The sequence below is a fragment of the Lepisma saccharinum genome, chromosome 21 (assembly GCF_977018435.1).
Source record: "Lepisma saccharinum chromosome 21, izLepSacc3.1, whole genome shotgun sequence".
Taxonomy (NCBI): domain Eukaryota; kingdom Metazoa; phylum Arthropoda; class Insecta; order Zygentoma; family Lepismatidae; genus Lepisma; species Lepisma saccharinum.
In genome coordinates, this window is record NC_139249.1 from 9,372,218 (window position 1) to 9,385,746 (window position 13,529).

At 37.4% G+C, this 13,529-nt stretch overlaps 1 protein-coding gene across 2 annotated transcripts in view; it reads left to right on the forward strand.

Annotated features, from left to right (window-relative positions):
* Positions 1-251: 251 nt before the first annotated feature.
* orb2 (cytoplasmic polyadenylation element-binding protein orb2) overlaps positions 252-13,529 on the forward strand; it is a 376,691-nt gene continuing 363,413 nt past the window's right edge. For both annotated transcript variants that reach the window (XM_083142704.1, XM_083142705.1), the window contains exon 1: positions 252-1,383. In XM_083142704.1, the coding sequence (XP_082998830.1) occupies positions 367-1,383 (1,017 nt within the window). In that variant the 5' untranslated portion in view covers positions 252-366. The remainder of the gene's footprint in view (positions 1,384-13,529) is intronic.

Consider the following 13,529-nt stretch of genomic DNA (forward strand, 5'->3'; position numbering starts at 1 on the left):
AATTCTCATTTTGCCGTAACTTTTGAACGTGCAGACGAAAACACATATGTTCACGATCCATCAGCTGATTTTAGAACCAGCTGATAAACACAATTTCAATCGGCGTGTTGTCATAATATGGAGTCCTATCCAATGAGAATACAAATGTACCAATCTCTCTGCCAATCAAGTTCGACGTTGCTTTCCTTCTTTCGCCTTCAGCGATGATGCTGCCATCTATGGATAAAGCATTTCCAATGAGGAAAACAAAAGTCTCGTAACCAGCGTTCCTCGAAGGTGGTGCACCAGATGAAGGACGTGTGCGTGTGAGAGTTCAAGATTGTTCCCCCGTAAATAAGAAAATAATACACGTAAAAGCACACTCTAATGGGGGATTTCAAGTTTAGTGTGAATTCTAGCGTAGGATCGGTTTCATCAGTGGACTATCCCGCAAGTTCGACTAGCACCACATCATTATTTTTTACCACACCTACATCTGTGCCGGATACCATCTCATCACATCAACACACTGCAATGCAAGATGAACTCCTGATGGAGAAGTCTGCTGTAAAATCACAACAGCAGTTGTCTCCAAATCCTGAAGTGAGTGGGGAGCAAAATGTGAAAACCAAAGAAGAAGAAAATTCGACAGGAAACATTGGAAATGGCGTACAGACGGAAAACAACAAGACAAACGATCAAGGACAAGGCGGTACAACAGTTACTACACCACTGCAATTAGGAACCGGATTCAATGTATCTGAGCCTAGTCTTAATGTTATTAATTCTAGTAATACGTCAACAGCTAGCCTTTGGTCATCAGGTTCGATGGAGGATGGTGGCCTTTTGCACAGTTTAAATGTACCTGCTGTTAATGGAACATTGTCTTTTCAAAATTTTCCTACTTCTAACCCAAACCCTCTATTTAATACCACTTTAGGGCCCCAAATTGCTGGTTTACCTCAATCACAAGGGCAGCCTCCTCAGAGGCGAGCAATCACAGCGACCCATAATTTTCCTCATAACTTATCTCGGCATATACAACAACAAAATCACCCACAAAATATGTTTATGGCAAACAAGGGGTACCCATCTTGGTCTAGTCCACAGCAAAATACGTGGTCACCAGGACTTCAGAATCAAGCAAATATGACTAGTTTGTCTCCATGGAATAGAGGAAGATCTGTGCCAAACCTAAATCCACTTTCCTCAATGGGAAATATGGGCAATTTGGGAAATCGGAAACCAAGTCCAACTTTTAATCATCAGCACTCAGGGATGGTTATTTCTCCTAATAAGTTTAAACGAAGCACATCATATCCAGGAAAAGGATTTTTCCCGCAGCCACCAACATTTGAAATAACTAACATGGATGAGAACAGAGATGCTCTACTACCATATCAGGTGAGTACTATACTTTTTCTTATTAATGCATTATCATTGTGCTGAATTTATATTGATGAAATGTGATATCATAACTTTCACTGTATTGGTTAGTATATGCAATATACATGGTAAGTAGTTATCCATTTTTTTCCAGAGTGCATTTGTAAAAAATGTGATGAAGTACTTAATTTTATGAATACTTATGTATTGTTGGTGCCACATTGGTGCTGTCTGAACAAAATAGCAACATATCTTCAACTTGACTAGTAACTAAGAAATTCTAATTTAGCTACATCTGCAAGATACAGTTCTGATAGGTGTGTAACATGGACTTCGTCATGTATATTCAATTTAGTCTCTTGAAATTGTACAAATCTATCCGGTACAACATAACAAAGATAAATTGAGGTAGAAAATACATGAGAATAGTTATTAACTGTTTACACTTGTGTTGCTATAATATGGTTAGGGATATGATTATAACATAATAATGGTGCTGAATTGCAACAAAATAGCAGTGATAGAAATTTGTGTTAAGAGTACCATAGAAAATGTGCATCTTACTAAGAATGCAGTATTAGCACATCAAGGTGTTTGTCGCGCAATATTTAAACAGTGTGTTCCTTTAATGAACGCACTAAACATGAGAAAATGTGTGCCTAGTTAGTCTTTCTTATTTCTGAAAATAATTTGCTGATTTTCAAGCAAAATGAAACCGATTGTCAGTTTTTTGATTGGATATTATTAATATTTTCTTCATTATGAAAAGCTTATCCGTAATGAGCTCAAGGAGAACAAAAGTGGAGTGTTTAATGGTAAAGTCGTGTTGAAAATTCGATTTGTGAAATATTTGAGGAATGATCATGCAGACCTGCATTACAGAATTCTGTGGAGTGGGGGTGGCAAGATATGGCCAAAGTTTCAAATGCTACATATGATTTTTTCCATGAATTCAATACTTGTCTACGTACGCTACATTTTTCATAGTAAAGAACAATTTGTGCACCCCCGTGCCTTGTTCTGTACATGTTTCTTGAAGTCAGCCTCTGTGGTAAAGTGGTCGCAATACCAGGCATTCTAGGGTCAAACCCTGAATAATCATGAACACATGATTGTGTTTGCCCTCCATCTATCGAATCAATTCTCCATTTGTCATTTCACAGTGTTAATTAATTTCACTATGATTGTGCAGAATGAGAGACTTTCCTGTTTTCTGTGGGTAGTGTTATGAATGATTTAGGATTTTTTATGTTTTGGGGAGATGTTTTATTGTGAGGTTTTTAATATTATCCATTTGTTAGTTAGATGTGGTTTATATTGGCACTTTTGTAGTTTTTATCCGGGGCTGTTTGCCCACCGTGCCCCCTCGATAATTATGTTGAAATTTGTATTAATCGACAGATTTTGATGTTCCAGCACGCTGAAAACTCAAATAACTGAAATATTCGATAACCAAGTATAGCCCATGTAAGCAAAAGTCTGGCATTTTGGAGTTCTTTTGCAAAAGAACACATTGAGACCAAACCTAGCAATCCTAACCTAACTACGTAAAATTATAGTTGCTGTTGTGGAATGTCGTTTTGGGTGCTAGATTCACTTGCACGAAGCCTTCGGGCTGTTCTGCTACAAGGTAAAGTAACATGTTAAGGTATCAGACGGTACTTTACTTCACAATAACATATTTCCGAGAGCTAAAATCAACTGAAAATGTTCATAAACAACAAATATTCATATACCATGCAAAATATTTCACTTTTTCTAGGAGGTGCAGAGGGTGAAGGGCACCCTTTATCCTTCTTTATATGCATACACAACATATGGGGGATATATATTGCAGGCCACACTTTGGAATCTAATATCTCATGATTATTGATTTTCATGGGGGTTTTGTGATCTTGGCATGTACGCATCTTCTATATGTGCCTACATGCAAATCACAGCTTCACTTCCAGACATACCAAGAGAACAAAAATTATACATTCAGAACTGCAATGAAAGAGTGAAGGACAGTATATGTGCCCATGTACGGACTATTTAATTGATCTTATGTGCAGAACAATTTTACCATCCAATATACCAGCACTTATGTGAAACAATCATTTCGTTACTGGCCCATGGGACTGCTGCTGCCATCTATAGAACACTTGATAAATGTTGCAAAAAGTATTATTTTTAATGCTGAATTATTTACATTTCCATAATTAAGGTTATCTGGCATTTTTATTTGTTGTAAAAAAAATATTTTAGATTTTAATGCCACGTCCATATGCTTACAGGAGTTGAGTAGATTGTTAACATTTGGTGCATTATACAGTGCTACTATTTCTGTTCTCAGTAGGTTAGGATTCTTAGGTTTAATTGGTTTAGTATTTCCACACTTTTTTCCCCTCTGCTCCACACATACACACTGTTCTCAAGAGAACATAATGCGGTAACAGTTTGTTATATCGGAGACACATTTCTTCATTTTTACACAAGAAACTACTTATGGAAATGAGTTTCTCTAAGGTTTCTAACGTTCGTCGAGGTATTTTCTTTCATATTGGAATCTATTTGACCGGGAAAATATGTATTTTGCAAGATAAATATCTCACCGATGCACAATTGCATTGCTTTCGTACATTTGATGACATAACCCCCTGTCAGTGTTTCCAACCCCCCTCTTTTAAACAATGCTTGCCTAACCAAACCTAACCTTATCAGAAATTGTTCGTTGGGCTATCCGTCAGCTACCCGTGCAATTTGCACACGTGACGAACGCGATAGTAGGTATTTTTCGGTGAATAAGGTTGCATACCGTTAACGGTAGACAACGCATGCCCGCCATATTGTGTGTTAGGGAAGCGAAAAAAGGGATAACAAAAACTACTCTCTATGTGAAAAATTGTTCGTTTTTGTGTAAAAAGCATAATGGCACCTTGAACTATGTTCTGCAATACACAATTCGTAAGTACGAACCATGAGAAACACAAAATATCCGATTTTAATGTGTCTCCGATATAATGAACTGTTACCCATAATGCTTCATAGAACTAAGAGTGTGGACACTTTTGCAGCATACATTTCCCGAGCTAGTTTTTCGCAAAACAATACTGGTACTCTCTGCAACTTTGAAACATGCAAATGATCATCATAATTTCTTCAAACTTCAACTTACTTTTCACATTTCTACTATTACTTCAAGTGGTTTGCTTATCATCCTGTACAACTAGTGTAACTCATAAAACAACCAGAACTTAGGGGAATGGAAGACATTGCTTGTCTTTTTACCGTCCGTCAAAGCCATTAATTTTGAACATACTGCTATTTTTTTTGCAGTGGCCGTAGGTTCACTGGCAATGTTTGTGGCTTGCAAGATGTTACAACTGAGGCATGAAATTGTCTTGTGTAGAGTTGAGGATGTTGTTCTGGGTTTAGGTTTTCGATAAGGCAATGATGTTTGTCTTCTCATTTGCTTCAATTGTCATTTATCTATTCACTTGTGACCAAACTGTATTGACTTCTTGACTTATAGTTAGGCTTACCATATTTTTTTGGGTCCAACCCAGGACATATTCGCGATCAACTCATTACTGCTGAATTTCATTTTTTTTTGTTTTTTTTTTACAAAAATAAATTGAAATTACTTAAAAGCCTTAACATTTTATTGGAACATTAAATTATAAATTGTACAAGAAAAACTATTTCCATTATTTTCTAAAATCAATCAATTAATTTTCAAATGTTTAATTGAATAATACATTTTCTGATGTTTAGGAAGCCTCTCTGTTCTAGGTAGCATTATCTGTTGGTAGACTCAGTTGCACTTTTCATTAGACATGACTTTCTTCAGAAATGGCTTTTTGTTTTAATAACATCATAAAATTCACATGAAAGTTCTGAATTAATTTTAACATTCAGCCGATGTTTAACAGTGGATACTGGAAGTCTACCTCTTTCTGCAGACCAAATTCTGGTATGTCATGAGGCATCAGTGGTCGAAATTGAAATTCCTAAGTGAGGTACTGCTTTTACCAGTTTGGGAATAGGTAGGACTGAAAATGGAGACGGTGAAGAAGGTGAAGTGATGCTTATGCAAATTATCATGTCTGGGAGAGTGCTCTACACAAATTTTCGTAACTGGGAGATAGAACCCCCTCTCCCACTTCGAGCACTGTGTAGCATGTAACCATAATGGTTTCTTATAATAATGTACATTTTCTGTGTGAATCACTGATACATGATCATGGATCACAAACCCCACAGCATAAAATTATCGACATGAAGCTGAAGATAAATGCAAAGACCAAATTTTGGAAGACGTAGCAGGTGAATTTTATAGTGTTGCTAGATTTCAAAGTAGTAATTGCAAGTATACTGTTCGATACCAGCATGCATTTTGGAGCAAATTCACCAGGGTGCAAGGAACATTAGTGCATTCAATAATATTGTTTTACTGAAAATGAAACTTGGAACAAATTGTCTAAATGTGAAAAGATTACATTTCCTTATTAGCACATTGTTTATGGAATGATATAAAGTTTGTATTTCCCATAACTGAATTTCCATGTAAGGAAATCATATTGTACCACTGGTCATTCAAATTTCTCAAAGGGGTTTTGTTCAAAATATCATGTGTGTTTTGGAATTTTTTCGCTGTTACAAATCAGTTGGGTTTTATGCACAGACACATAACTTCTATTGAGGCCAGCTTTTATTTTTTTACTATAGTTTATTTAGTTATGTTAAGGGTGCTGGTGATCTTCTCCACACAAAAGTGCAGATTTTAGCCATGCGACGCAAGCTACTTGCAGCAAATATGTATTAAACATTGTTATTTTGAGTGTTATACAAAACCGGTAATGCCATGACTTCCAGAAGAATGGGAAATTTTTTGGAAAGGAAGTTGTACGAGGGTTGCTATTTATGCATCCGGAATAAAAAAAAAAAAAAAAAAAAAGAGTATAATTGAAAAAGGTTTTATTGTTTTTCAAAATATTCTCCATGATGATCGATGCACTTTTGCATACGTTTGAACCAATTCTCATAGCTCTTGGTCCATTCCGATTGAGGTATCTCGAAAACATGCATTTTGAATGCATCAAACGCTTCTTCTGGCGTCGAAAATCGTGGACCATGTAGCTTATTCTTCATGTACGGGAACAAAAAGAAATCATTGAGGGCTAAATCAGGGCTATACGGCGGATGTCCCACAATTCACTGTTTTCACCGGTCAAATACCGAGTTGTTTGGACCGATGTATGACAACTCGCATTGTCATGGTGAAAAATGATCCTGCGTCTCTGGTTGTTTTTTCTGATTTCCCCAAAGATTTCTGGCAAACAAATGGTTGTGTACCATTCAGAATTGACGGTTCTACGATTCTCTAGTGGCACTGTAGCCACATGTCCATTTTCCTCAAAGAAACAGGCGACCATTTGCTTCGAAGTGCTTCTTGCACGAACAACTTTTGTTGGGTTTGGCTCATCTTGGAACACCTACATGGTCGACTGCTGTTTGCTTTCGGGCTCATATGCATAGATCCAAGGTTCGTCACCTGTGTAGATGTTATACACGGCTTTTGAAGCACCACGATTGTATTTTGTGAGTATTTGTTTGCACCAATCGACACGAGCCTTTCTTTGAGTGATTGTCAAATTATGCAGGATCCAACACGAACAAATCTTCTTCACGGCAAAATGTTCATGCAATATCTTATGTATGCTCAATCTCACGATATGTCACATGACGATCTTGCATTATCAGTTCTCGCACAGCATTAATTTTTTTCTGGCACAACAACCGATTTTGGACGGCCTTCTTTAGATTCGTCCGTGAGCGAACGATGGCCACGATTGAATTCACTAAGCCAGTGATATGCAGTGCTTTTAGATGGTGCTTCATCACCAAAAGTCTAAGTGAGTTGATTGATGCACTGTTGTTGAGATAATCCATGTCGAAAAGTTGTAGAAAATCATTGCTCGAAAATGTTCTCGAGTTAATTCCATTGTTGGCCTCCGATGAAATTTTCAAGTCTCTGTAACAAATAAAAATAGCATCCGTAAGCACAACGTTCTGGGTACGTATACCATAGAAATGTCCAACTTTACGATGGATATATTAGATGTTACCTAGCAACATTAGTGTTGCCAGTTCCGGATACATAAATAGCAACCTATGTATGTGGTTGTGTCAAGCTTGTTGTTTATATTAAATAGTACTGTCAAGGGTGTTGAGAGGTGGAAGTGTATGTGACATCAGCGATCCTACTGCAGTATCTATATTACTGGTGGGACTGGTATCATTCATGCAGGCAAATTTTGTGCATGAGCATGGTTGCAGTGCAGAATTGACATGCCCTGTGACCTTGAAGCTTGTTCTGATATTTACAAGATTAGAAGGATTCAGTCGAGAGTCATAGGTATATTTTCATGTTACATGGTTAGTATTCTAACATGTGATACCTGTACCACATGTCAGATTTTGTTCCTATAACCATGTAGAGCAAACCTCTGAGGCAGAAGAATTAGCACAGCATGTAATGATGACAGGGGTCCGAGTTCGACCCAGCTTTGGCATGGGTGTTCTTTGTGAGTGTTCCTTCAAAAGTTTCATCTTATCACTCATTCTCATCTTCGTGATTAGCCAGAAGTGGTAGAAAAGTGAAGTAAAATAAATCAAACCAACCAATATAACCGCGTAGCAAATAATGCATATGCTTTCAAGTTATGTATGTATATCGTCTTCATGATGGTTTTGTCTCGAAAGTGACAAATTTTTGTTAGGAGAGTTTTTAGATGTTTTTGTGAGGTGAGGAGTTTTATTTTAATGTTTGATGCCCCCCTTAACACTCTCACTTAGAAATTTAGTATAGATGGAATCGTTATTAAGCAATATTATAGTCTTAAGGGGAAGAGGGACAATTTCCCCTAGGTCCTTCTCTCTCAGGCAGCTGTCGAGCACTGTTGCCAGCTTCGCTCTTTTGGAGCCAGATCTGGCTCTAACGTGCACACGTTTGGTTGTGAACTCTGGCACCCGTCCACTGTCCCACTATGATGCCATCACTGGCTCCTGCCATTGTTGTATTGGTGGCATTGCCCCACCCCCTCTTACCTCCTCAGCTGCTTTTTTATAGCGCCGTAGCTTACGTGAAGATGACATAATATTGTTATCCAAGATTCCTTTATTTCCAATTTCATGCAACCATTGGTGGATTATTGAGATGAGTGATGCCGCAAGATCTAGATGGTAAAAGGAAAAAAGTGCTCCCCTGTGCATAGCACCATGCCATGAAGGCGTATAGGGGGTGTGGGGGTAACGCCCCACACTTTCTTGATCCGGTCGTGAGTGGGGGTGATGTGATCAGCATCACGCCCCTGACCGCCTTTACCCCCCAGGGTTTCCCCCAGGTACCCATGTTATTCGATGCTGGATGGGTGCCGGGGCCGCTTCCATCGTTAGAAAAGTTCCCGGATTTGAACCGGCCGGGGATCGAACCCGGGACCTTTAACATGGTAGTCAGTCGCGTTACCGACAGCCACCGTGGCCAACAAGATCTAGATGGTGAAAACTAATAATAAATTGTCATCACTTTAAAGTTTAAGGTATTAGCAGTGCCCTCACCTCTCTGGCACCTAAAATTACCCTAGGAGGCACTTTATATAGCCTTCGTTAATCTAGCTCCTTGGAAGTCAACTTTAGCTCTATTTAAGGTGAAATTTAGCTCATTTATGCACATGAGGTTCAGCAACACTGCCAGCATGGTTGTAGGAGGCAAGAAGAAATGCATTACGCTTATGGGACCATTAATTTCTTTGTTCTCTTGGGAATATCAAACATCCAATGGACGGAAAAATTACACGTTGAACTATGTCTTAGTCATAGGAAAAGTCAGAACTCCCATTTGATTAGCCGTAAGTTGAAGTTGATTTCCCATAAGGAATCCATAGGATTCTGTAAATACTTATTAATCATATTTTTCAAACATCGTGTCTAGCTTAATAATCATCTTAAAAAATCTCTTCCACTTGCAACATGGAGAGAAATTCATACTCTCTTGTATAGTCAATGTTTTTTTTAGTAGTAGTGCCCAACGATATTGAAATAAATGCACAACTGGTGCGTAATCATCACTCTTCCCCCTTAAAGAAAAATTAAGCATTTCCAAGCTGCAGAAAGTTCCATGCAACCAGGGGGTAGGGGGAGTGCATTATTTCCTTTGACATTGGACTATCCCACTTCATTATCTGGCAAATTTCCACACACTTTATTCGTTAGCCTACTTATGTTACCTTTATGTGGCCAGAAATAAATTGCTGACACGTTTGTGTGGTTGGTTTGAATGTGTTATGTAAATTAGTCTCCGATCCATAGAAAAGGGAAATAAAGAAGAGGCAAAGTGAAAACTCTAGCTTCACGGATGGTAGAATTCTTCTCTAATACAGTGATTTTTGGAGGGTCCGGATACATTCTACATACTCATCAATACAATAAAACAGTGAGATGGAATGAGGTATTTCTTTCCCTGACTAATCTTCTAAACTTTATCAAGGTTTTGCCCCCTCCCCCTCCCCTCGCATATGTATGGAAGGGGTATTTAATAATATTTTGCAGGAGAACCCATAATCTGTAGATCCAGCCTAGGTCAACCAAATATAATTTTTAACCTGCATTAAAAAAAAACCAGACTAGTTGAAAAAGGCCTTTTCACTATACTGCACACTGCATTTGTTATATCAGATACATGCAACATCCTTCTCACTGATTTTATTTCATTATATACTGTCCAAATGTTATTGAGGCTCATTCCACAAAAAGTGGTCCTACTCCATGTTAATAACAAAATGAATCGGTGAGGAAATTATTATTGTTTTTAATTGCATTAAGGTTTAAACGCTTGAGAATGCATATAATTTGCACATTCCACCAACAAAAATTAATTAGCATTAGTAACCTATATGCTTCACAGACAATTAAAATTACACTTCTACGTTTTTAAAGCATCAGACACGTAATGCCATTTCATTGATACTTTTCATGCATTCAGGCTATGCCACCATACTCAAAGTTAATTTGTTAACGAAAAACAAAAAGTACTTCATAATTCTATGGAATCAGTTCATTATGAAAATTTTAATTCAGTCGCATATCTAGAACTTTACATTTTATGTGTGAATGTTACAGATGTAACGCTGGAGTGGCCCTTTAAAACTTTACATTTCCCACTGTTGTATATTTCAAAATAATAAGATTTTTTTTTATTTTGAAGTGGTTTCTATTCTTCCAATGATGTTTTGCTCTAGTATGCTAGGTTGATCTCCCAACCACTACTTTTGCATGGATATTACTTTACAAGTTTCCCTTCATCATATTCATCCTCGTCATTGCGATTAGCCAAAAGTAACAAAAAGAGAAAGAAATTTTCAAAAAATGCAATGCAAAATTAGGCATTGGGGAAAATTTTCAGTTGCCATATTGTGCCAGTGCATCTGCTCACAACAGGTTACATTAGGAGGTTTAGAACAATGCGTGTATTTTCTGCATTCAGATCAGACAACAATGGGAATTTTCAAGTTCTGGAATGTGTGTTTGTAGATACGTTTTACACAAGAATAATTGATCAACTTCATCCAAAAAATAGACTGATAGGCTGTATGTGTCTTTGTAAATACATCATGAAAAGGCAGTGCCAATATTTGTTGGAAAGATGCAGTATAGCAACCATTTATTTCCTCTTTGGAAGAAGAGTTGACAATTGGGACTAGGCAGTACTGTATGCAATGTATGTGGGAAGCAGCAATTCTTTTGATCCTTGCTTAATTTGCATTCCTCGCATTGGCACCAGCACATTACTGCCAAGTCATCTGATTTTGTGGTTGCTGGTGTAAGCACCAAACGAATGCATGAGTGAGAACATACTGGAGAGATTGAAGCAAAGAGTACACTTGTTTAAGGTTTTCTCTGTTTAGGCAGACTAAGTCTGTTAAAGATAATTAATTGGGACTGTATGGAGTAGCATTTCAATTCATATGAAGTGGCTACACTTGTTATGATAAGAAGAGAAGTACAAGAAATGACTGAAATTCTCATACATTCTTGATACTTGTAGCTAAAACTAAACTCCGTGCAAGAGCCTTTTGACACCCAATGCCTGCCAAGCGGCTTTTTGTTGGGTGACCACGTGGTCAGCACATAAAGATCCATCACTGCCCCTGTTATGGCTTTTGAGACCAGTGCTTCTTTTTATCAAGCAGCTCCACAATTGTCCTCGCGATGCTAGGTCAACGCCTCAATTTTTTGTTCTCCCACCAGGAATAGATCCCAAGTCCACTTGCACCAAAGGTGAAAGTGCTTCTTAATATTTGTTGGCAAATTTTAATAGTTATGTAAATTCCGGTACAATTGGGTATAGATTCCATTATTTTAATGGTATTTATTAGTTCTGAAAATATGATGAGAAGTCTTCAGGATTTTTATGCTACAAAGATGGATAATTTGCCACACTGAAACATAATCACTGATTTATACAATTACATATTCCTCCCATTAGCTTAGATTATTTTAAATAATAATGCTGTATACATGAAGATGAGTTAAAAAATAAAAATAGGCACCATATCCCCCTCTCCTCCAGTTTATGGCCATTAAATCCCCCTTATGAAATTAACAGATTTGGGATTGAATATCATACACAAGAATAAGTAAAAGAATATCCCACATTGGCTCAAACTCTACAGTCCAATCAAGAGTATAAAGTAGATGTAATAGAAACTTCGACTTGATCTACACATTAATTTTGCTCCTGTAATAATGGCTTGTGGGATCTTTAGTCAGCTGTGAATTGGGAATAGGGTAGGTGCCAAATGAAAAGTACATGCATATCTTAGGGGCATGTAACAAACAATTTAGATAAGCAGGATTTATTACAGATATTTCTTCAATTTTGGGTTTTTCATATTTCTTAGTAGGTAGAAAATTTTCTATCAACGTAATGCTACACATCCCGATGTTTGTCAGTGTAATTGCATGCATGTATTCTGCAATGAGCACAACTTCTTTGAACTGTCAGTCATTAATGCAGGCAGGTGCCCACAAGAAATACTCCATGTTGGTTCATCAGAAATATGTCATACCATGCAAGTTTTTTCATGTATGAGTATAAGGATTATGTAGTCCAAATTGGCACCAAATCAAAAAGTTTGTCACATTTTTTTTACTTTTGAACCCTCGTGTATCCTCTCTGGTATAATGTCCTTTGTATCTTATTGAGTAGTATTGTTTTGTCATTTTTTCGTGGTGATTTGTTCATTAATTGGCCCTCACCACTTTAATTATTGGCAATCTGTGACCATAGATTCTAATTGAATGATTTCATTAATTACAAAGTCATCACCAGATAAAAAAGTGAGACCATGAGGTAGTCCCATGAAATGTTAAATCCTAGACCTCAAGGGTCAAACAGGTCTTAAGCACAAAGTGTGGTTCACCTCACACCACCAGCACCCACTCACCACCATGGCACAAGGCAAACTCTAATTAATCAACATGCTGTATAAATTGTGTATTCCAGTGTGATGGTAAATTATCTTGTAAGGGTGTTGTAAAGTTGATTAATTATCTCTGGAATATCTCATGAGTGTGTTGTAAAGTTGATTAATTATCTCTGGAATATCTCATGAGTTCTCATAGCTGAATGGTTATACTAGTCTTTGGTGTGAGAGGTTGTGAAGTCTTCCTCTAGTGGCCACTCGTCAATGGATGATATTCAATTTAGAACTTCTCCACAATTCATCACACCCACTACCACATTTTTGGCAAATATTTTGGAGCATGTTGTGAACACACTTGATAAGCATTGAGCTTACAGCCTCTTGTTTCAGTGATTCAAGGTAGAAATACAATGATGTAGTTCTTTTGTATTTTGCCTGGTCCCTTAGCAATGACCAGAATATTTAAAATGATGCTAGTTGCCACAAAGCAATGTTGTGTGAAGGTAGGTAACATCCAAATAAGATACTCTTAGTTTCTTGTGAAAATGTGGCCTCTCCTATAGTGCAGTGGCTAGTACTGTTGCCTTGTAATAGAGCTATACAGTGTTCGATTTCCAGTGGACACACATTTTAAGCTCTAGAGCTAGTACTGACTAGTCCATCTGAGCATAAATTGAATTTTAACAAAAACTTTGT